Genomic DNA, 24,196 nt, shown 5'->3' with positions numbered 1-24,196 from the left:
TAATATACTATGCTATACTATACTTTACATACATACTATGCACTATACTATACACTACACTATACTATACTGTATAGTTTACTATACTTTACTCTTCAGTTTATATAAATCATTACGATACTGGTACATACTAGTACCAAAGTGCCAAGACTGATGTGTAGAGAAATGACCTTCTTTGTGTTTGTGTTGACAGCAAAAGCGTAAACTGAGGCTGTACATCTCCAACACCTTCAACCCTGCCAAGCCTGACGCTGACGACTCGGACGGCAGTATTGCATCATGGGAGCTGCGGGTTGAGGGGAAGCTGCTGGATGATGTGAGTGTTCTACTTCCTGTAGTACAATGCAATGCCACTGTATCAATTAATCATTACTGGTTTGTTCGATTCAGCAAAATATCCTTTGATTTTGTTTAGTTCCTATTTTCTCTTATTGTAAAGTCTCCTCTATGGATGTTGGTGGTTATGAACGGTTATTTTTCAACTGTATCCCTACCACTAAGTCAGTTACATTTTCTCCTCAGGACATATTTTCTGGTGGTTGGTATTTGAATGTGGCAGCATGGTGGGTTAAAATTACTTTTGACCACGGTGAAATACCTTAATAAAAACTGAGGCCATGTCTTAATCCTTCAACCAAGTATGAAAATTGCTAGCTCTTTGATCCAGGAGCTGCTTTGTGGTGTGTTTGCCCCACAGTCATGTACGGCAGTCTGGTATAGTTCTAACATATGTCCATGACTCCACCGTCGGCCCACTTCAGTCAGCAACAAGAGTTGTTTGTTTGGTTAGGCCTTCGGAGGAATGATCAATGTTTCGCAAAATGTTTGCACAGATTATGCCTGCAGCAGGAAACGCAAGATGGCCATAGATTGCTTTTGCAGAGTTAGCTCGACTTCAAATGGTGGCTCGACTCAAATGCACTCATCAGTTTCGAGGCAGGGTTGTCATTTCATAGCGGTTTGGACCATTTAAGGTTTTAGAGCCCACAAATATTTGGAATCAACTTTTAAGGAAGTGGACCCTGAGAATATCCTGTTTTCACATTGTATGTGGTCTCCTTCTACGTCTTTGGTCGTCCCCTAGGGCTTACAGTAGATACAATGATATCACTACTTTGGTGTCCAAGAAATGTTGCTATAGTCAATGACAACAGTATATATCAAGTTTTCTAAGGCAGGTGTTGAACAGTACTTCGTAGTGGTTTAGTTGGAATTACTCCCGGAGACTGATGTTCAGTAGCCAGGAAAAAGATAGGGTCAGACTACAACAAACTGGTTTACAAAAGGGGGAAACCCTATCTACAATGTAGACATGTTTGCCCGTGTGTGTGTGTGTGCATGTGTGCATGTGAGAGTTTTTGCTTGTTACACTCTTAAAATGTTCATATCAGCCCAAATGTTCCATCCATGTTAAACTAACTCACCACCTCGCTTTGTTTCATAGCCTGGGAAGCTGAAGAGGAAATTCTCCTCATTCTTCAAGAGCCTGGTGATCGAGCTAGACAAAGACCTGTATGGTCCTGACAACCACCTGGTAGAGGTGAGTTCATGTTCTCTGATGACCGATGACCGTATGCCTGCACCCTCTGTCCTCTCTGTCTCACCCTCGTCTCCTCTACCCTGTCTGTGTCCCGCCCATAGAAATAGAATGAGAATGAAATGTATTTTTTGTAGTCACTTTGTGCTTTACTGCTTTGGGGACCCTCAAAATGGCCCCCAGTCCACCCATTATGGCATAATTAACCTGAATGGAGACGTCCGTTCTATTCATTCTAATTCTATGGTCCCGCCATTCAGCCTCATCCAGATCTATTCAGCAGGTTTTGGGCAAACAAGGGGTTAACCGTAGTCTTTAACCACTAAAGACTCTTGGCATTGTATCTTTAGTTACAATGCAGCTCACAATATTGCTGCACTCCCGCTGTACAAGATTAGGCCATTGGCTACATGTGTGGTTTAGTGATACCAGATGGTTTGCATTTAGTTATGATTCAGAGAAAATAAATACACTATTCTCATGTATTTAGCCTATTTTGGTATTGTTGGCTACTGGAAGACCTGACATCACTGTTGTTCAGTTAGCTGGATGATGCCATCATCCGAGAACAGATCTTTTACTTAAGAGGCAGTAGAATCACAGCCAGTCCTATTCAGCATATTACTCTCATATAGCGAGTTTATGACATCTGATTTTAGTATTAAAGGGGTTTAGGATCTCGAGGAATCCACTTTTATCAGAGAATGAAGATTTTACCAGAGAATGGTGTCTGGGGTTCCAACCATACAATTCTGTGACCTTTGAATTGTAAAAACATGGTTTGGAGAGAAATCATGTTTTTGACACTGGAATCAAATTCACCCAGCACTGCAGTATGTGTTATGAATTGACAAAATGCTTCCTTGAGTGTTAGATGTAAGAGTACTTCTCAAGGTTTCCCACCTTAGAGAATACCTTAGAATATTTTAGCAAGGATAAACAACATAGATAAAGCTTTGCTTGGAATGAATCTGTCCATTTAACAAAATGTTTCACGACCCTAAAGTACCACAACACAATTATGAAAACATCTTTGTGGAAACCCTACATTGAGTTAGTGGGTAAAGAAGTAGAAAAGCATTCCCAGTTCCCTCCCAGTGTTGCATGCTAAGTGGCTACAATGCACTGAAACGCAGGGAACTTTAAGTGTTTTTCTTTTTAGCTGCTGACCAGTAAAGCGAAGGTAAGATGCAGACTCAACTAACATTTCCACATAGATAAAATACCAAGGAGGGTTTGAGACCCGGATAACAGAGGAGAAAATGTATACATAATGACTGTAATGCCAAATAGAGGTTTCATTTGGGTAGGGTACAGTCTCAACTTGATAAGCCATGCTCTTGTTAGGTTCCAAAATATCTCTGCAGATTGTCATTTTCAATCTGACCATTATTGCCAACATATCAGTTAGCGACTCTGCAAAAACAAATGATCAACCCTCTGCTGTCTTGGTAGTTCACTCAGTTCCTTACCACACCATGCATGATCTATTCTTTTACAGCGATTCAGCCTTCCAAAAGACAACAAACACAAAGGGTCGAGAGCAAGGCTGCTCGTTGAAAGTGTACACATTTGGTTTTGTATTCTTTTATCGTCTTTGTGTGCACGTTTGTATGTACACATTCAGAATGTTCTGGAAGTCCGTGGCCGGTGCCTGTAGGTAGTGTTCAAGGTGGAGTTTTTGTCTCTGTGTTTCCTGCTAGTGGCACCGCACTCCCACCACCCAGGAGACTGACGGCTTCCAGGTGAAGAGGCCAGGGGATGTGAGCGTGCGCTGCACACTGCTGCTAATGCTAGACTACCAGGTGAGGGCGCCATAGAGACACTACCCACTGGGCACAGATGTCAGTTCAATGTCTAGTTTTGATTTACATTTGGTTGAGTTGTCAACTAACGTGAATCCAACCAAAAATGTCACCCTGTCATTGGATTTAGGTTAAAAGTTGGGTGAAAAAAAGACGAAAATCTCTTATGCTGATGACTTTTTGCAAATTCAATCAGTTTTCCACGTTGATTCAACATCATCACATTGAATTTGGGGTTGAAATTACGTGGAAACCACGTTGATTCAACCAGTTTTTGCCCAGTGGGTATTCACATTGTTGTCCACTCATGTGCTTTCCTAGTTTCAGTAGTACATGAGGCTAAAAGCTATTCAGAAGTGTGTCAAACGTGTCCCCAAAGCAGCTGTCATCTGGCAGTTGTAATAGTTCCTGTCTGAGGTTCCTAGTTCCTGTCTGAGGTTCCTAGTTCCTGTCTGAGGTTCCTAGTTCCTGTCTGAGGTTCCTAGTTCCTGTCTGGGGTTCCTAGTTCCTGTCTGAGGTTCCTAGTTCCTGTCTGGGATTCCTAGTTCCTGTCTGAGGTTCCTAGTTCCTGTCTGGGGTTCCTAGTTCCTGTCTGAGGTTCCTAGTTCCTGTCTGAGGTTCCTAGTTCCTGTCTGAGGTTCCTAGCTCCTGTCTGAGGTTCCTAGTTCCTGTCTGGGATTCCTAGTTCCTGTCTGAGGTTCCTAGTTCCTGTCTGAGGTTCCTAGTTCCTGTCTGGGCTAGTACTGATGGTGTTCTCTGACCTCTCCCCAGCCCCCCCAGTTTAAGCTGGACCCTCGTCTTGCTCGCCTGCTGGGTATCCACACCCAGACCCGCTCCTGTATCATCCAGGCCCTGTGGCAGTATGTCAAGACCAACAAGCTGCAGGACTCCCACGATAAGGAGTACATAAACTGTGACAAGTACTTTCAGCAGGTAGACTACACTCTTCTAGTTCTCCTCTGGTACTGTATTACCTGTTAGCTGTTGCCATGTTGTTGCCTGTGTCTCAAATGGCACCATATTCCCTATATAGTGCACTACCCCATAGGAGCACTGGTCAAAAGTAGTGCACTAAATAGGTACTATGGTGCCATTTGGGACACACATTTGCCCATCTCTGGTGCTAGGCCTGTATTCTGAGATGTTACTGTCTCCTCTCAGATCTTTGACTGCCCGCGGCTCAAGTTCTCGGAGATCCCCCAGCGTCTCACCAACCTACTCCTGCCCCCTGACCCCATCGTCATCAACCACGTCATCAGGTGAGCAGCTCACACTTAATACCTACATGGCAAATTCCTGGTTTTAAGGGTGAATGCCGGGTCATAAAACGCGACATGAAAAATTACAAATTCTTTCAACAAAAAAAGTTGAAAAAGATACAGTATAAAAATCCAGCTGATTAATAAGAATGTGGGTACAGTGTTTCACAGGTAATGCCGTCCCAAAGGGCAGATATTACAATACAAATGAAAAGGCTAGCATGGGAGGCAAGAATACTGGTAAGATACAGAAAGACCACCAGCATTCTCGCCTCCCAACCTTTTCATTGTTCTTACCTGGTTAAATACATTTTTATTACATTTGAAATGCTGCCAACAACCTCAAAGTCTTCTCACCATCATCCCCCCCGTTTACCTACAGTGTGGACCCTAACGACCAGAAGAAGACAGCGTGCTATGACATCGACGTGGAGGTGGAGGACCCCCTGAAGAGCCAGATGAGCAGCTTCCTGCTCTCCACTGCCAACCAGCAGGAGATCGCCTCACTGGACAACAAGGTGGGACAACCACACAGGAAGGATAGCCAATCACAATTACCCAAGATGACTTTTAAGGTAGATTTACATTGCGGAGATGCGGGACGACTAAGTACCGTTCAGAGCAGTCTGACTCTGTTGGATACATTTCTATCTGATTCTCCCGGAGAATCTTGTCGCCTGACATGCTATCACCAGGGTTGGGGTCAATTCCATTTCAACACTGAAATTCCAATTCCAATTCTCTTTAATGCTTTTCAATGGGGCAAATTTGGAATTGGAATTTAAGTGGAATTTAAATGGAATTGACCCCAACACTTGCTAACACTTTTACGCACGCCTTGGGTAACCATTAATCTCACCAGTATACAATGCAGTGTAGGGAAAAGCTGAGGTGTCGGAAGCGGGATTGTTGTTCCCGCATCTCCGCAATGTAAATCTATCTTTACCATGTGTGTGACACCAAGGTGTTGTGGCTTCATGTTCCTGTGTGAAAAGCCTTGCTCTTCACACTGCCACCACCGTTTCTTACACTATCTGAATACAAATCCGTAGAAAACGCAGTGACTCAAATCAATTGGTGTATTGAAATTGGAAAGTCATTTTCATATGCTTAGTAGAGTAGATTTGTGTAAGCTGTCCTCTGACATCAGTGATCATTATGAACCCTTTAGATCCATGAGACCATTGAGTCCATCAACCAGTTAAAGATCCAGAGGGACTTTATGCTCAGCTTCTCCAGGGATCCTAAGGGCTACATCCAGGACTGGCTCAAGTCCCAGAGCAGAGACCTGAAGGTGAGGGCCACACACACACACAGACACACACACACACACACACACACACACACACACACACACACACACACACACATATCACTAACCATGCTCTCTTATTGTCTGCAGCTGATGACGGATGTGGTGGGGAACCCCGAGGAGGAGAGGAGGGCAGAGTTTTACCACGAGCCCTGGTCCCAGGAGGCTGTCAGCCGCTACTTCTACAGCAAGGTGAGGAGACACATCAAACATTGCACCTTAAAACCTTTCAACAACTCACACAACACAGCATCCAAGTAGGAACACAAACTGGGAATTGAGATCAGCGTGGAATAGTCATCTTTAGCTTTGAAGCTGTGCCTGCTCTGTTACACTATTCTTACCACTACTGTATAACACAAGTAATCCAACTTTATTTAAATTACCCTTTTTACAGATTGATTGATACTGGGTATCGACCTCAGGTGTATTGATGTCAGGTGGTCTCTGTGTGTGTGATGGTAATGGTGATGACACCCCTCCATTCAACCCTCTCACAGATCCAGCAGAGGAGACAGGAGTTGGAGCAGGCCTTGGCCGTGAGGAACACCTAAATGCCCTGTCTCAGACATCTCTCTCTCTGCACTCTTTATCTGACCCCAGACCTGTGTTTCTGTGTGTTGTGTTTGTTTTTTGTCTGTTTTTTAAATCGCTGTAGTAGTGACCTATGACCTCTGGCCCATCCCCCAATTGCATGTGTCCAAAAAACGTCCCTCAATCTGTTCAGCTCTGACGGACCGAACATCTCTCTCCATACTCCTGTGAACACAGGCCCTCGGCGGACATTTTGTTTCTCAAAAGAACCCTAACACAGTGGGTTGCTTTTAATGTCAACCACTTAGGACCTACTAGCATGTCACTGTCTTTCCATAGAGACTAGAAGTCATTGTACCAGCTGCCTGCAGAATGATCACTGTGTTTTAGATCCTTCTCATCTCAACCAGATGGACTTTTCTGCTGAGTCCAGCAGTACTGTACATAAAGAACGGTCATAATGGTCCACTGCGATTTATTCAGATGAGCCCAAAGTGGTTGTTTGTAACCTAATGTTTCAAGTGTCTTGACTCACACACAGTTTGGATTGTGCCCATTGTTTTAGTGTATCATTAGCTGTACAGTTCATGTGAGCAATATGCTCCGAGTGTGCATGAGTGTTTTGATGTGTGGAACCAAATTTACACCAGCAGAATGAAGATTACAGTATGAAGTAATGGGTCGGGACTTGGGCTAATTTCCCTTCTGAAGCTCAAATGTTGAGGTCTGTCATTTAAAAAATGAACTTGTTCAAGGAAGGCAGCTTTCATGAATGAGATTTCCCCCCTTATTAACTAATCAAGATGCAATCGAAGATTAGCTTATTTTTTCCACCTTTCTACAGTAATTCCCTTAAACAGTGTAACAGTAAAAGTAGATCTCTGTATAAGTGAATATATTCCATCAGATTAAAAGGTGAAAGGGATCAAGATGAATAAGACTCATATCTGTTGACTGTAGAGGATAGATGTTAAGGTGAGGAGGTAATGGTAGGCGCAAGGCAAAGTAATGTAGTAACACTTGGCGGCCATAGCATGGCGCCTTAGAGTCAGTACAGCCTGCATGTTTTTACACAGACTAACTCTCTGTAACACAGAGCACCCAGACAGACTTGTCCCCTCACGGCACTTTTTGACCACGGTAAATGACTGTGCAGATGGAATAACGTTTGTGTTGCTATTTTAGACAGATATGTATTTCAGGGGCTCATTGTCCTGTCATAATAACTGTACAAAAGTCATGTTTGGGAACGGTATTAGTTACAGATCCCTCTCAATACTCAAATCAGTGTTTTTAATGTTAACGAAGGACACATTTTGGAATATGATGTGAGAGTAACCAACACCATTTTCTATGTTAAAGAATCATGGGGTGGGCAGTGAAACTGCAGCCTGACAAATGTTGGCCAGTAACTTTAGTAATCCTATTATTCGAAATGAATGGGGAAATAGGTATTTGTTCATTGTATTTTTAGTTAACATCTATTGTGAACTACCTGTCCCAAGTGGATCTGTCTGACAATATTTTGTCCTTGAACATTTTGACAGAGTCACCAACGGTCTCGATTAGAATGGTTAAAATAGACAATGAACAACGATTACTGTGATTTTGTCTAGGCCCGATAAAGCTACGTTACCAGTTGAAATTGTTCAAGGGTGAATATGACAACGTTTTTAAAGGAAACATCTGAATGTAAATCAGTTTTTCTTTTCTTCAGGGAGAAGCAACTGTACAGCATATGACTGTCTGTTTGTGTCAGTGTGTTTGGTTTAGGGAACGGCGGGACATATGGGGTGGGAAGGATCGGGGTCCATATGTTTAAAGCTGTAGGACAGGGACGCTAGTGTCCCTCTGTGTACACTTGGGGGGAGTTTTAATAGGGTAGAACCACAAAATGTAATGCTGGGTGTGATGATGCCTCCCTGTCTCCCCACCCACAGGGATCGCCCATCTCTTTAACTAACTTCCACAGCAACTCAGTTCTGGGCCCTTCTAGTTTTGTGTGTGTGTCCGATGGGATAAGCCTTCTCAGAAATCAGTTTCTGATTTGAAGTCAACACTGCTGTCTTCTGTAAGGTTCAGTCACATCAAAATTGTGTCCTTGTGACATCTCTTTTGTGTCAACATTCTCTTCAACATGGCTGAGACCTAACTCAGCATAAACAAAGAGGTTGGATTTCTTAAAGACCTATGCATGCTGCATGGACAGGTTTTATACATTTAAAACAGGACATGTAAATACTCTCACTAATGCATGGAAGTGGATCTGGAGAGCAATGGATTTTACACAATTTCCATTGTGAAGGGGCCTTTTTCAACCATTTGCTAAAAACCTGTGTGCTATACCCAGCCAGCATAGATGTTATCTGCATAAGAGTTTTTGTTACTACAGGTTACATGTATTTCAACCGCACTAAGCAAGGAAGCATAATCGTTGTTGTATTCAATTATGTGTCAATCAATACTTGTGTTTGACCCAGATTGGTCTTGTATGGTTGGCAGTCATGGAGCATTATTGACTCTAGGGCTCCCCTTTCTGGGCATTCTAGAAACTACAACTCATGGACACCCTCTCAGTCTGACACAATGGAAACCTTGTGTCATCTGACTATAGACTGTAACTAAACTGTGTGCTCCTCTCTCGCTGACAAAAAGCATTCATATTGGTCTACCTGAATGGATAGCTGGTAACCGCAGTCTCTGCATGACTTTGTGAGGAGAGCTCATGTTCCTCACAGCTCTCTTTCTCTACTACACTGTTTTGACTGTTGGTCACCACCATGGAGATATAGCTCTCACTTGTGCAAATGTGTTGGGTTACCCCATTCTACAAAAAAAGGAAGAAAAAAATGGAAAAATGACAACTACAGCTGTGACTCTGTGAGACAGCCTGGATATAAATAAAGAAGCGCTTGCCAAAGTTTGTAAATGCCATCAGCTCTGCAATGTGTGGTTTATTGCTAAATCAGGGGGATGGGACTTATCCGAAGATCAAATGTTTCATGCTGATCGATGGTCTAAATAGTATATCTCCTAGAAACATCAAATTGGAAAGACCAGAGTGGACTTTGCTATATTTCATAGGTTTCAAATTAAATGGAATCCAGCTGCCCAGGGGGCTATATCTATCAATGTGTAGCTTAGTCTAAAAACACCTTCATATACAGTGAGGGAAAAAAGTATTTGATCCCCTGCTGATTTTGTATGTTTGCCCACTGACAAAGACATGATCAGTCTATAATTTTAATGGTAGGTTTATTTGAACAGTGAGAGACAGAATAACAACAAAACAATTCCAGAAAAACGCATGTCAAAAATGTTATAAATTGATTTGCATTTTAATGAGGGAAATAAGTATTTGACCCCTCTGCAAAACATGATTTAGTACTTGGTCGCAAAACCCTTGTTGGCAATCACAGAGGTCAGACATTTCTTGTAGTTGGCCACTAGGTTTGCACACATCTCAGGAGGGATTTTGTTCCACTCCTCTTTGCAGATCTTCTCCAAGTCATTAAGGTTTCGAGGCTGACGTTTGGCAACTCGAACCTTCAGCTCCCTCCACAGATTTTCTATGGGATTAAGGTCTGGAGACTGGCTAGGCCACTCCAGGACCTTAATGTGCTTCTTCTTGAGCCACTCCTTTGTTGCCAGGGCCGTGTGTTTTGGGTCATTGTCATGCTGGAAAACCCATCCACGACCCATTTTCAATGCCCTGGCTGAGGGAAGGAGGTTCTCACCCAAGATTTGACGGTATATGGCCCCGTCCATCGTCCCTTTGATGCGGTGAAGTTGTCCTGTCCCCTTAGCAGAAAAACACCCCCAAAGCATAATGTTTCCACCTCCATGTTTGACGGTGGGGATGGTGTTCTTGGGGGCATTCCTCCTCCTCCAAACACGGCGAGTTGAGTTGATGGCAAAGAGCTCGATTTTGGTCTCATCTGACCACAACACTTTCACCCAGTTCTCCTCTGAATCATTCAGATGTTAATTGGCTAACTTCAGATGGCCCTGTATATGTGCTTTCTTGAGCAGGGGGACCTTGCGGGCGCTGCAGGATTTCAGTCCTTCACGGCTTAGTGTGTTACTAATTGTTTTCTTGGTGACTATGGTCCCAGCTGCCTTGAGATCATTGACAAGATCCTCCTGTGTAGTTCTGGACTGATTCCTCACCGGTCTCATGATCATTGCAACTCCACGAGGTGAGATCTTGCATGGAGCCCCAGGCCGAGGGAGATTGACAGTTACTTTGTGTTTCTTCCATTTGCGAATAATCGCACCAACTGTTGTCACCTTCTCACCAAGCTGCTTGCCGATGGTCTTGTAGCCCATTCCAGCCTTGTGTAGGTCTACAATCTTGTCCCTGACATCCTTGGAGAGCAATTTGGTCTTGGCCATGGTGGAGAGTTTGGAATCTGATTGATTGATTGCTTCTGTGGACAGGTGTCTTTTATACAGGTAACAAGCTGAGATTAGGAGCACTCCCTTTAAGAGTGTGCTCCTAATCTCAGCTCGTTCCCTGTATAAAAGACACCTGGGAACCAGAAATCTTTCTGATTGAGAGGGGGTCAAATACTTATTTCCCTCATTAAAATGCAAATCAATTTATAACATTTTTGACATGCGTTTTTCTGGATTTTTTTGTTGTTATTCTGTCTCTCACTGTTCAAATAAACCTACCATTAAAATTATAGACTGATCATTTCTTTGTCAGTGGGCAAACGTACAAAATCAGCAGGGGATCAAATACTTTTTTCCCTCACTGTAGTACTGGGCCAAATAGTATTTGGCTTTGGTGAGAGGTAGATCATTTGAATTTTTGGCAATAAGCTGTCCGATAAAAATCAGAAGGGAGTAATACTTCTAGCAGTCCTAGCATGAGCAAGACGTCGTTTTGAGATGGCAGACAAGTGAGTTATTGTTGACCGTGTCTAAACAGGTGGAGTGCATGCAGTAATGCTAACCTACAACCTCAGCACTAGCTAGCTACCGCAGAAAGAAACTCTTTCACCCCCCCCTCCCCTCTGCCAAACCCTGGCCTGACATCCATTGCACAAGGGGCGGTTTCACCCCTCAGTGCAATCCTCTCACCCCCTGCCCAGAGAGGGAGGAAACAGAGAGGCTGTCAAGTGACCTATTCAGTGCTCTGAACCCCCCTCCACCCGCCACACTATGGAGAAACAGCTCCCCCCTCCCTCTCCCTGTTGGACTGTGGCCAGGTGGACAAAACCCACCCTGCTAGGGCATTCTGAATCTGCACTCCCTTCCCTAAGACACATGTGTAGAGAATTCCATCCAAAATCCAGGGAGGCCCGGGTAGGGGTGGCGGGTTACTGACTTTAATGTGAGGAGGCAGATATCAGGCTTCAGTACAAACTGTACATTGCTTCAGGGCGCAGCTCTAGAGGCAACCAGGAAGAATACAGAGTTCAGAGCTATATGATTGGAGGAATATCAACCACTACAATCTACACCCCTAATAGCTTGTCCTTGGCTCGCAAACCCTCAGTCCTGACTTGCAAAGTATGCATCACTCATCTGTCGTTGTTGAGGCTGTAGTTCTCAAAGACAAGTCGTTTTATTTTGTCTTCCCTAATTGAGACCCCACGGTAATGAAGCTGTGTTTCAAACTAACCTTGAACTGCACAAAAGATAGATAGCAAAGGAAATAGCTAGGGGGGGGGGGGGGGGTAGAAGGATTACTTTATCATATCCCAGGTATTTCTTAAAGAGGTGGGGTTTCAAATGTCTCCGGAAGGTGGTGAGTGACTCCGCTGTCCTGGCGTCGTGAGGGAGCTTGTTCCACCATTGGGGTGCCAGAGCAGCGAACAGTTTTGACTGGGCTGAGCGGGAACTATGCTTCCGCAGAGGTAGGGGAGCCAGCAGGCCAGAGGTGGATGAACGCAGTGCCCTCGTTTGGGTGTAGGGACTGATCAGAGCCTGAAGGTACGGAGGTGCCGTTCCCCTCACAGCTCCGTAGGCAAGCACCATGGTCTTGTAGCAGATGCGAGCTTCAACTGGAAGCCAGTGGAGTGTGCGGAGGAGCGGGGTGACGTGAGAGAACTTGGGAAGGTTGAACACCAGACGGGCTGCGGCATTCTGGATCAGTTGTAGGGGTTTAATGGCACAGGCAGGGAGCCCAGCCAACAGCGAGTTGCAGTAATCCAGACGGGAGATGACAAGTGCCTGGATTAGGACTTGTGCCGCTTCCTGTGTAAGGCAGGGTCGTACTCTCCGAATGTTGTAGAGCATGAACCTACAGGATCGGGTCACCGCCTTGATGTTAGCGGAGAACGACAGGGTGTTGTCCAGGGTCACGCCAAGGCTCTTCGCACTCTGGGAGGAGGACACAACGGAGTTGTCAACCGTGATGGCGAGATCATGGAACGGGCAGTCCTTCCCCGGGAGGAAGAGCAGCTCCGTCTTGCCGAGGTTCAGCTTGAGGTGGTGATCCGTCATCCATACTGATATGTCTGCCAGACATGCAGAGATGCGATTCGCCACCTGGTTATCAGAAGGGGGAAAGGAGAAGATTAGTTGTGTGTCGTCAGCGTAGCAATGATAGGAGAGGCCATGTGAGGATATGACAGAGCCAAGTGACTTGGTGTATAGCGAGAATAGGAGAGGGCCTAGAACTGAGCCCTTGGGGACACCAGTGGTGAGAGCACGTGGTGCGGAGACAGCTTCTCGCCACGCCACTTGGTAGGAGCGACCGGTCAGGTAGGACGCAATCCAAGAGTGAGCCGCGCCGGAGATGCCCAGCTCGGAGAGGGTGGAGAGGAGGATCTGATGGTTCACAGTATCAAAGGCAGCAGACAGGTCTAGAAGGACAAGAGCAGAGGAGAGAGAGTTAGCTTTAGCAGTGCGGAGAGCCTCTGTGACACAGAGAAGAGCAGTCTCAGTTGAATGACCAGTCTTGAAACCTGACTGGTTTGGATCAAGAAGGTCATTCTGAGAGAGATAGCAAGAGAGTTGGCTAAAGACGGCACGCTCAATAGTTTTGGAGAGAAAAGAAAGAAGGGATACTGGTCTGTAGTTGTTGACATCAGAGGGATCGAGTGTTGGTTTTTTGAGAAGGGGTGCAACTCTCGCTCTCTTGAAGACAGAAGGGACATAGCCAGCGGTCAAGGATGAGTTGATCAGCGAGGTGAGGTAAGGGAGAAGGTCACCGGAGATGGTCTGGAGAAGAGAGGAGGGGATAGGGTCAAGCGGGCAGGTTGTTGGGCAGCCTGCCGTCACAAGTCGCAAGATTTTATCTGGAGAAAGAAGTCAAAGCATAGGGTAGGGCAGTGTGAGCAGGACCAGCAGTGTCATTTGACTTAACAAACGAGGATCGGATGTCGTCAACCTTATTTTCAAAATGGTTGACGAAATCATCCACAGAGAGGGAGGAGGGGGGATTCAGCAGGGAGGAGAATGTGGCAAAGAGCTTCCTAGGGTTAGAGGCGGATGCTTGGAATTTAGAGTGGTAGAAAGTGGCCTTAGCAGCAGAAACAGATGAAGAAAATGTAGAGAGGAGGGAGTGAAAAGATGCCAGGTCTGCAGGGAGTCTAGTTTTCTTCCATTTCCGCTCAGCTGCCCGGAGCTCTGTTCTGTGAGTCGCAATGAGTCATCAAGCCACGAAGCTGGAGGGGAGGACCGAGCCGGCCGGGGGGATAGGGGACATAGAGAGTCAAAGGATGCAGAAAGGGAGGAGAGGAGGGTTGAGGAGGCAGAATCAGGAGATTGGAGGGAGAAGGATTGAGCAGAGGGAAGAGATGATGGGATGGAAGAGGAGAGAGTAGCGGGAGAGAGAGAGCGAAGGTTGCGACGGCGCATTACCATCTGTGTAGGGGAGAGAGAGAGTGTTGGAGGAGAGGGAGAGAGAAAAGGATACAAAGTAGTGGTCGGAGACTTGGAGGGGAGTTGCAGTGAGATTAGTAGAAGAACAGCATCTAGTAAAGATGAGGTCAAGCGTATTGCCTGCCTTGTGAGTAGGGGGGGATGGTGAGAGGGTGAGGTCAAAAGAGGAGAAGAGTGGAAAGAAGGAGGCAGAGAGAAATGAGTCAAATGTAGAGGTAGGGAGGTTGAAATCCCCCAGAACTGTGAGGGGTGAGCCATCCTCAGGAAAGGAACTTATCAAGGCGTCAAGCTCATTGATGAACTCTCCAAGGGAACCTGGATGACAAGGATATTAAGCTTAAATGGGCTAGTGACTGTGACAGCATGGAATTCAAATGAGGAGATAGACAGATGGGTCAGGGGAAAAATTGAGAATGTCCACTTGGGAGAGATGAGGATTCCTGTGCCACCACCCCGCTGACCAGATGCTCTCGGGGTATGCGAGAACACATGGTCAGACGAGGAGAGAGCAGCAGGAGTAGCAGTGTTTTCAGTGGTAATCCATGTTTCCGTCAGCGCCAAGAAGTCGAGGGACTGGAGGGTAGCATAGGCTGGGATGAAGTCTGCCTTGTTGGCAGCAGAACGGCAGTTCCAGAGGCTGCCTGAGACCTGGAACTCCACATGGGTCGTGCGTGCAGGGACCACCAGGTTAGAGAGGCAGCAGCCACGCGGTGTGAGGCGTTTGTGTAGCCTGTGCGGAGAGGAGAGAACAGGGATAGGCAGAGGCATAGGTGACAGGCTGCAGCAGATGGCTACAATAATGCAGAGGAGATTGGAATAAAATGAACTAAACATCTGGGAAAGGAGAGAGCCACAACTCCCAAATATAACTCTCCCAACTTCCACCTCAGAAACTATAATTGTTGTAAACTACAGCGGTTCAATGTTTTCTAGGAATAGACTAACCTAGTTTATTCAGCTAGCTAACCAGGTGCAGTATTATTCCGTGAAAAACGTCCGGGCACCTCGTCATAACACACGGCACGAACACACAGAGAGAGCCAAACTAATGTTAGCTAGTCACCCATGTCCCGAATTCCTTGAGCGACTCGGGCTATCAATATGTAAAAAACAAAACACAAGTGTAGGTTATGACTTACCCCTAGCAGCTACTATTAGCTAGCCAAGTGCAAAGCTAGCCACTGAATTGACTCAGCCAGTTCGCGTCTGTTCGCTCGGTCGTTCCAGCTATTGTTTACAAGTAGCTATCCAGGTTACAACAAGCTTGCTAATTTTCAAGCACAGTAGCCACTTGCTACCTAACGTTAACGGTTCAGACAATGAGGTTAGAAAACAGCTGAATGGTAGGCAATTATTGTATGTGATTATTGTAGGCAGCCATCTGGCGTAATTACAGGCACTCTCAGGCGTGAAACAACTATACCGTTGCTAATAGCTAGTTAGTTAGCTAGCTAGAATAGTTAGCAAACTAGCTAGCCATTGCTTTCAGACAAAGAAGAACCTCTCCTTTCACGGCACGAATACACAGAGAGAGCCAAACTAACGTTAACTAGTCACCCATGTCCCGAATTCCTTGAGCGACTCGGGCTATCAATATGTAAAAAACAAAACACAAGTGTAGGTTATGACTTACCCCTAGCAGCTACTGTTAGCTAGCCAAGTGCAAAGCTAGCCACTGAATTGACTCAGCCAGTTCGCGTCTGTTCGCTCGGTCATTCCAGCTATTGTTTACAAGTAGCTATCCAGGTTGCAACAAGCTTGCTAATTTTCAAGCGCAGTAGCCACTTGCTACCTAACGTTAACGGTTCAGACAATGAGGTTAGAAAACAGCTGAATGGTAGGCAATTATTGTATGTAATTATTGTAGGCAGCCAGCTGGCGTAATTATAGGCACTCTCAGGCGTGAAACAACTATACCGTTGCTAATAGCTACTCGCCAGCTAGTCCATATGTCGAGGGAATGAAACCAACCACATGTCCACATGAAACAAACCACACTCTCTACAGGTTCGACATACTGAGCCAATTGAAAGACACATAAGACACTTAATTCTCTTTAATTCCAGTATTAGCATCATAAATCAGCACAGTCATGAAGGAAGATATATAGCTCATGATGGTTTTCTCAAGGTAAAACAAAACATCAGACATAGGACTGGGCGATATGGCCAAAATATAATATCACGATATTTCTGCATTTCCTGCACTAATTTGTTATCATTTCCACACTGTGCCACGTAGCGCTGCATGATACGGGAAAACAATATAGGCCTAATTAATTGGTGAACTGTTGGAATCATGGAAATAGAATGATTATTTTAATTCTATAGTTGGATTTCTTTTACATTTTTACATTTTTAGTAGACGCTCTTATCCAGAGCGACATACAGTTAGTGAGTGCATACATTTCTTTTTTTCATACTGGCCCCCCGTGGGAATCGAACCCACAACCCTGGCGTTGCAAGCGCAAGTGCCATGCTCTACCAACTGAGCTACACGGGAATATAGTGGGCAGTACTTTGAATATATTGTTGTTTGACATGACAATGAATGAAAAAGCCAGGGAGGAATTATTGTGACAGGGTAGGAACCAAAGTGTTGGTCAGTGTTTCCCAGGGAACCCTAATGTTACACTACATATTTCCTCTTATGTCATGTAGCTAGCTAGCACTAGCTAACATATTCATGCATCGCCTATTCAGCTCTGATTTAGAAGATACTTTTTCACAAACAACATACTGATCTAGGCCTACACCAGCACTGGTATCAGGCTGTATTAGCTAGCTACGTTTTCTCTGAGTACATTTAGCTAGCTTGCTAGTCAGCTAACTAGCTATTAGCCCAAACACAATTTATTTTAGCCACAACTTGCTAAGAAACTACAAATTACTGGTTTGCGGACTGTAATATACATAAACTAATGTCATTATAGAACTGTTGTGGATTTATATTAAGAAGCAAAGTGGAAATCAGTATAATTTTCACCAACATCTTGTTGCATCTGACCATGCAGACAGAGTGAACGGCACCACATTGACAACCAACAGTGAAAGGGGGCAGGGCTTGGCGTGGGAAGCGCATGGGGAAGTGGCATGCAGGAGGAAAGAGACAGCTCAAGTAGCAAACGGAGTAAACTATAAAAACTGACATTACACGAGCCGGAGTGGCGTATCACATTTAACAAACCAAACATTGAAATACCGTTATAGAAGATAAAGTAAAAAAACTAACTGGTCCTAGCATCAGTACCGGTACATAGTAAAATACGGTATACCACCCAGCCCTAATCAGACATCAATGTTGCTCATTGTTCATTCATCACCTCCGAGTAGAGCCTCCCCTTGGCCTACCATTTGTGTGAAAGCACAGAGTTCTGGCAGCCTGCACACACAGTTTGCAGGAATACATGTTGTAACATTGTTCCTCAGTCTTCGCAGGCCTAAGATTGCACATGGGTCCTTATTCCTTGGTCCTTAGGGATCTGTTTAAAGATTAAGCATCCCATAATATGCCTACTCCAAAAGTCTAGGCAGTGTGGTTGAGGTTCATAAAGGCCAAAGGCACCATGTCATTCTAGATGGTAGACCTACAGTATGGTGCATTTCCACTGTCAGGCTCTGCACCAGTGTTTGGCCCAAAGATGTTGCCTTCTGAGGCCTGGTCCAGAAAAGTCTGGAGTGACACCAGTGCTGCAGTGGAAGAGCCCAACTAGACCCTCTAGGTGCTGTTGGCCTGCTCCTGCTCAAACAGGGCCATGGCCAGGTGGGATCGCGAGGCCAAGCCCTCCAGGTTACTGAGCACACAGCGGTGGTAGATGTCCTCGCTGAAGCGCGGGTTGCACGCCCGCCGCACATACTTCTGCACCAGCGCCGGCTCCACCGCCCGGAACACGTGCAAGCCCGAGTAGCGCACAAAGATCTCGTACACGTCCATGCTCTCCAGCAGCTCATCGTTGTCCAGGATGTCGGCGGCCATCTTGGTGCGCGCAGCCATGTAGTCGGCGTTGTAGAAGCAGGCCTCCTCGAAGACGTGGCGGTCGAAGCGTCCATCGCGCAGCGCCTCGGCAGTGAAGGAGGAGGCAGCTGAGGGCTGCTGGTCGCGGTACACAATTGCCGGGCTGAATTCCTGGAAGTGGACGGGGAAGAACACCTGCCAGTTGCTGATGGCATTCATGCGGCAGCGGTTGAGGAAGTCGGCGTTGACCTCGGTCCACACCGAGGCCAGGAAGAAGAGCGTATCCACCGGGTGCTTCTTGGAGATGATGTCCATCAGCTTGACCTGTGACGGCACCTCAGTCTTCACGCTGATCCAGGGGATCTTCACGTCGCTATAACGCTTCTCCACCTCGCCAATCATGGCCTTGATGCCGGCGAACACGTCAGCCTGACTGATCCGCTGGGCGTCGAAGGGGTCGTAGACGAACAGGAAGGTGAGCAGGACGTTGTCATGCGTGTCCAGAGTGTTCATCACGTACATGTCCAGGAAGTTGCTCACATAGTCCTGCTCGCGGGCCGTGACTGGCAGGATGACCTGCACCCGGGTGGCTTCCGTCACGTAGGGCATGGGGATGATCTCGATGGTGCTGAGAGGGCGGAGCAGGCTGACCCGCTTGGCGATGACCTGGCTGTGACCCTTCTGGGTGAAAGCCTCCAGGGCCAGGTCCAGCACGTACTCCATGCCTCGCGTGGGGTCGAAGCGCCGGTAGCCATTGAGCAGATGCCGTTTCCTGAAGCGCAGCTGGGGCTGGTAGAGCTCGTTGAGGCGCTCCACAGCCGTCTCCAGCACGGCGCTCACGTCAGCCCGGTCGGCGCCACGCAGCTCACACTTGGGGGAGCTGTCTGGGCACGAGTAAATGTGCTCCTCGGTGAAGTACTCCCAGTTGATGACCTCGAATCGTGTTTTGGGCCTGAAGGGGGGGTTGACGCCGATGGGCCAGGTGGCCCCCACCTTCCCCTCTGGGGTCAGCTCACTCAGGTTGTTGATCTGGACCTGGACAAAAGACAGAAGACACAACCATGATGAGACAACTTTTCAGTGTTTACATGTACCATAAGCATCTATTAAAATATTTTTTTCTTCAGTATTAGGATATTCATGAACAATGTTAAGGGTCATTATTTTAAGGCTCAACTTTAATGGTTTGACTTGCTCCTTGGTCAGCGTCTCTCAAAGCGTATTATAAGGTTATTATTAGCAATATTGTACAAAAGTATTTCCATGACAGATTGACAAGGTGAATCCAGGTGAAAGCTATGATCCCTTATTGATGTCCCTTGTTAAATCCACTTCAATCAATGTAGATGAAGGGGAGGAGACAGGTTAAAGAAGGATTTTTAAGCCTTGAGACAATTGAGACAAGGATTGTGTATGTGTGCCATTCATTGTGTGAATGGGCAAGACAAAATATTTAAGTGCCTTTGAACGGGGTATGGTAGTAGGTGCCAGGCACACAGGTTTGAGTGTGTCATGAATTGCAACGCTGCTGGGTTTTTCACGCTCCCGTGTGTGTCAAGAATGGTCCACCACCCAAAGAACATCCAGCCAACTTGACACAACTGTAGGAAGCATTGGAGTCAACATGGGCCAGCATCCCTGTGGAACGCTTTCGAAACCTTGTAGAGTCCATGCCCCGACGAATTGAGGCTGTTCTGAGGGCAAAAGGGGGGGTGGGGGTGTGAAACTGAATATTAGGAAGGTGATCCTAATGTTTTGTACACTGAGTGTAATACGCTTATTATATTTTGTATTTATGTATTGTTTGGGGTGTATGCTATTAGGGAATCATGTGAAGTCTGTTGTATATTGTAGGCCATTTTCTGTGGAGGACTTTGTGTGACTTGATACTTGTAAAACTGACATACTTTTCTTAATTGCCCTTGAGGGGATAAAGTTTTATTGAATTTAATTACAATGTTGACACTTTTAAACTGACAGATTGTTCACAAAATGACGAATTTCACACATCACATCATGTCCTGACAAAATGTTCAGTCACTGTCTGGCTCCCTGACATATTGGATCAGATAGGAATTTCTGCCCAGGCGTAGATTTGTAGAAATTGGTGTGTTATGTAGAAATATTTAACATTTGCACACTGGACCTGTAAACAGTCAAACCAACACCAGTGATAACTCATCAAATAGCCCGAAGCATAGAGAGAGCATATCTAATCCCATTAAACAACACCAACCTGCAGCTGCTGTATCTGTAGGTAGGTCCAGTCCAGTTCGATCTGGCTAAAGCGTTTGTGCAGGCGGTACATGAGGCTGGGTTCTGACACGGGGTGAACCGTGAAGGCATTCTTAAACTGGGCTCTGTCCTCTCGCTCTGGGTCTGCATTCTTCCCCAGCTCAAAGTAGCGATACGTCATCTCCTGTAGGTCACATGCAAACAGTGGGGAGGGAAATGTTAGCCATCTCGCAGGTGAGACAACTGACGGGTGTAGTCAAAGTACTGTAAATCATGATGACATATCAGCGTTGGACTCATTGATAAAATAGACAGCTTATCATTGCAAACTCTATTGAACAACTCTATAAACATGTTTTATAACGATGTCTCAGCTGTGAGTTTACCTGGTGCACCTCCACACAGCTGAGACCCAGGTAGTCGATGATGCAGCGGCCCAGCCACTCGTCAGGCCTGACGCTGAGGATGTCATTGCGGCAGGTGTCCAGGTGGGGCTGCAGGCGGGCCAGCAGGCTCCGGGAGAGCAGGTAACCATAACCCCCGTGGCAGTACCTGGCCCTCTCCTCCCCACCGATGAACTCCTCGGCCCGGCCCATGTAGAGGTCCTGACCAGCGCTGAGGTGGCCCACCAACTCGGCTAGCCTCTCGGCCTGCATGTAGGTGTCGTCCTGGGTCAGGAAGAACCAGTCGTAGTCCAAGCCGTAGTGCTGGTGCAAGTGGCGCACCGTCTCGTACATCAGCCACACAGGCCGGTCGTCGCCGTGGGCCACCACCGCCATGCCGTGGGGGACCTTGGGGCTGCGCAGGCCCGTGAAGAAGAAGGTGCGGTGGAAGTGGTGGGCCACGGTGCGGTTCACCGCCACTGCCAGCGTGTTGAGGGTGGCCCGCGAGGTCAGCACACCCACCAGGAGGCGCTCTCGGATGCCCAGCTCAGTGTGGATGTAGCGCGTCCTGATCAGAGGAGAGCGGTGTTCAGAGGGACCTTCCCTGTTTCAAATCAAACTCACTCAATACTGAGCAGAGCTGAGCGATGTAAAAGGAACAGCCATATCTTACTGAGTATTTTTTTTTTTTACGCTCAACTCCATTACTATGCAATTACTTGTCTAATGTACTATGTAACAATAATATGCTTATACAAAGTTGTTACTAAAATGATATTATTTCTGCAAAAAATGTACTTGTCAAATTGGATAAAAACAAAAATGTCATGGTAAATATAAGTCTTGAATGCGCCTAGTGCCCATTCTTGTCCAGATGGCTAGGTACTGGAAGAGGATGTCATTGGGTTCATTGTTGAACTCTACAGTCTAGACTTAACTCTCACCATCTGCAAGAAGTAAGGATTTAGGCTATGACCAAAGGAGATCATAGTCATATTCAATAGGCATCACAATTCTTCAGATAGGTTTAGGCCTTTCATAAAAGACACTTCAATGAAATTGATCATTCTGAGTCATTCTGTCCCATGACTGTACTTTGAAAACATTCTAAGATCATTAAAATGGTGGGCTCTTCAGACACACTTGGTTAACTGTTTAATTACAGTATATCCCATTCCCGGCCAATAATCAGCTTTAAGAGGTGATTCGGAGAGAAGCGAGACAGTAGGATTATCAAACCGTATGGGCTTTTTGAACAAATCTTTATAAAGAGGTGGAAGGTCAGCAGTGGTCTAATAGCATTGACCATGTCTTTCCCTTTTTGGGGGGACCGTTTTCATATAGCCTACATTTGTATAGCCTAAGAAATTGTGTTCTCTGTTCCCTAAAAGTGTAGGGCCTACATATTCTACTGCGCATCCACCCTAGAGTGGTTTAGACCCAGTATGAAGGGATAAAAGCTTAAGCCTATTAAACAGGTGAACAAACAACAAAAATCCCTGGGAATCAAACAGACAGTGACCTACAAATGCCTTCATTTTGGAACAAAGTGTGATGCATCTGCAACGAGCGTCATGATTTGCCTCATTCACATATCAATGAAGAATTTGGCAATGTGGGTGGGTTGCATAAGCGTTAGTTAGCAGAAAATACAACCCATATGCCTCACACTGGGGTGCATATTTTCTGAACACAGTTATAAAAGAGCATTTCATAAAAGAGATCCGACAGCTCACAGCTCTGCATATATTTTTGAGACACATTGATGCAGTGTCTTCCATTTGCAAACTGTCTCTGAAATCTAATGTTAGGATAGGATGTAGTATTCCTCTGTGCATCCATCCCAAAATGCTCACCTGAGGACCTTCTTGTGTGGTTTGTTGGGGTCCTTGTGGTATGGTATGATGCGTGGCTGGAAGTCCTCATTCCCAGGACCACCTTTATGGTCCCCTGGTGGGTCTCCCCTATTGCTGCCCATGAAGAGACCCCCATTGCCCAGTTCACCTCGACACGAGTCCTCTGTGTCTCCCTGGGTCCAGGAGACCATCAGCAGGCTCAGGCTGCATCCTAAAGAGAGCCCCAGGATAAGGGGAAGAGCAGGCCTGAACACGGCCAGGAAGGAGGAGAGACGCATAGCGAAGCGGTGGACTTGGGTGTTGTCAATAAAGTGTTATGTTACGTTCCTCTGAGGTTTTCTATATAATTATTTGCAGAATGCTGTTCCAAAACCGTGTAATGACCCTTCTGGTGAAGTGTCAACCACTTTCAACTTTCAAGCTAGATTCAGTAAAGTATGATATACTTTGGCACAATCCTGGCTGTGTTTTTATTGGTGACTATTGTACCATGGATTAGATGGCTCACTACATCCTTATCAGTGCCATTTACTAGAGAATAACTGGACAGTGGACAGACAGCTTTATTGACTGCCACTCTTCAGCAGTCAATACCTACTGTACTAACAATTGGCTGCTGTCCCATAATAAACGATCTAGCTAGTTAGTTAGCTAGCAGGCTAACATGTTAGCTAGCCAGCTGCAATAACAAATTGCAATTGGCTTGCTATTACTTTCTTAGTTAGCTAATAGACTGGCTAATAATGTACTAATTAGTTACATACAATGAAACTATTGTCGTTATCTAGCTAGTTCAAAACAAACCAGGGATTTACAACGTTGAATTCATATTTTAGATACCCTGACAAAACAACATCCAACATCCAAGCATCGGTATCAGCTAACGGTGTTGGTCCTCCCTCCTTCGTTCTCCTCTCAATTTTAGTTGATTCAGTCGCAATTATCGATGTTTTGTCTGTAGGTTGTCGGAGATCAATCACATTCACTGTCAGAGTTATGCACAGAAACACATCATGTCTTTTCTTCAAATGATGGCTAGCTACATTAGCCAGGTAGCTTACCATGGCGACCTTTTTTCCTCTAACATGAGCAACTTCCTCAAAGTGAGTAATTCACCGCCTCCAAGACTGAAAAGCATCTCTGTCAGATCTTCATGAATTCATAAAAATAACTACTGGTCCGAGAGAAACTTTCTGGAAAGCGTGCGCTGCACTGGAATATGCCATTTGGTCTTATCTGCAAATCTTGCTTCTCATTCTGCATTCATCTGATGATGATGTGATTCAGTGCGCTCCACTGCGCTTCCCCAGCGCATACCAGTGAGCTTTTATGTGACTCAACTCTAAATTGATAACTTTAATGACAGTCAGTAGTATAAATCTTAGCCACAGAACATCTGTTATCAGCTATAATGACAGGGCGTACATAATGTTGAGTTCACAATTTAGAATGCTTTACTTTACTGCAATTACATAAGTTTGT

The 24,196-nt window shown here is 45.7% G+C and overlaps 2 protein-coding genes across 13 annotated transcripts in view; one reads left to right on the top strand and one right to left on the bottom strand.

Annotated features, from left to right (window-relative positions):
* Window positions 1-9,381, top strand: part of LOC121569907 (SWI/SNF-related matrix-associated actin-dependent regulator of chromatin subfamily D member 3) — a 45,652-nt gene extending 36,271 nt beyond the window's left edge. For 3 of the 9 annotated variants that reach the window (XM_041881227.2, XM_041881229.2, XM_041881223.2), the window contains 11 exons: window positions 194-316; window positions 1,445-1,540; window positions 2,700-2,720; window positions 3,039-3,101; window positions 3,241-3,342; window positions 4,114-4,275; window positions 4,504-4,601; window positions 4,984-5,176; window positions 5,773-5,895; window positions 6,004-6,105; window positions 6,414-9,381. In XM_041881227.2, the coding sequence (XP_041737161.1) occupies window positions 194-316; window positions 1,445-1,540; window positions 2,700-2,720; window positions 3,039-3,101; window positions 3,241-3,342; window positions 4,114-4,275; window positions 4,504-4,601; window positions 4,984-5,176; window positions 5,773-5,895; window positions 6,004-6,105; window positions 6,414-6,467 (1,137 nt within the window). In that variant the 3' untranslated portion in view covers window positions 6,468-9,381. The remainder of the gene's footprint in view (window positions 1-193; window positions 317-1,444; window positions 1,541-2,699; window positions 2,721-3,038; window positions 3,102-3,240; window positions 3,343-4,113; window positions 4,276-4,503; window positions 4,602-4,983; window positions 5,177-5,772; window positions 5,896-6,003; window positions 6,106-6,413) is intronic. The other 6 variants (XM_041881231.2, XM_041881230.2, XM_041881225.2 and 3 more) reach the window with 5 other exon arrangements.
* Window positions 9,382-16,713: 7,332 nt separating this feature from the next.
* On the bottom strand, window positions 16,714-23,996 carry LOC121569908 (chondroitin sulfate glucuronyltransferase). 4 transcript variants are annotated; one of them, XM_041881232.2, is made up of 5 exons: window positions 23,555-23,996; window positions 22,715-22,960; window positions 20,862-21,462; window positions 20,477-20,659; window positions 16,714-19,275 (listed from the first exon to the last, which is right to left on the bottom strand). In XM_041881232.2, exons 1-5 carry the CDS (start codon window positions 23,776-23,778, stop codon window positions 18,004-18,006), a joined length of 2,526 nt encoding a protein of 841 aa, XP_041737166.1. In that variant the 5' UTR covers window positions 23,779-23,996; the 3' UTR covers window positions 16,714-18,003. The 4 variants fall into 4 exon arrangements, with proteins under 4 accessions (XP_041737166.1, XP_041737167.1, XP_041737168.1 ...); XM_041881233.2 differs by having other exon boundaries at window positions 20,862-21,426; XM_041881234.2 differs by having other exon boundaries at window positions 22,715-23,996.
* Window positions 23,997-24,196: the final 200 nt, after the last annotated feature.

The sequence above is a fragment of the Coregonus clupeaformis genome, chromosome 7 (assembly GCF_020615455.1).
Source record: "Coregonus clupeaformis isolate EN_2021a chromosome 7, ASM2061545v1, whole genome shotgun sequence".
In the NCBI taxonomy this organism is placed as follows: domain Eukaryota; kingdom Metazoa; phylum Chordata; class Actinopteri; order Salmoniformes; family Salmonidae; genus Coregonus; species Coregonus clupeaformis.
Note: the sequence above shows the minus strand (reverse complement) of the source record. Positions and strands in the feature narration are given on the sequence as shown.

Excerpts from the sequence above, each read along its gene's own strand:
- LOC121569908 (XM_041881232.2), bottom strand. The coding sequence starts at position 23,778 with ATGGTAAGCTACCTGGCTAATGTAGCTAGCCATCATTTGAAGAAAAGA. Across the intron at positions 22,961-23,554 it reads TTGGATGTTGTTTTGTCAGG|GCCTGCTCTTCCCCTTATCC; the intron begins GTATCTAAAATA and ends GGCCGTGTTCAG. Across the intron at positions 19,276-20,476 it reads TACAGATACAGCAGCTGCAG|GTCCAGATCAACAACCTGAG; the intron begins GTTGGTGTTGTT and ends TCTTTTGTCCAG.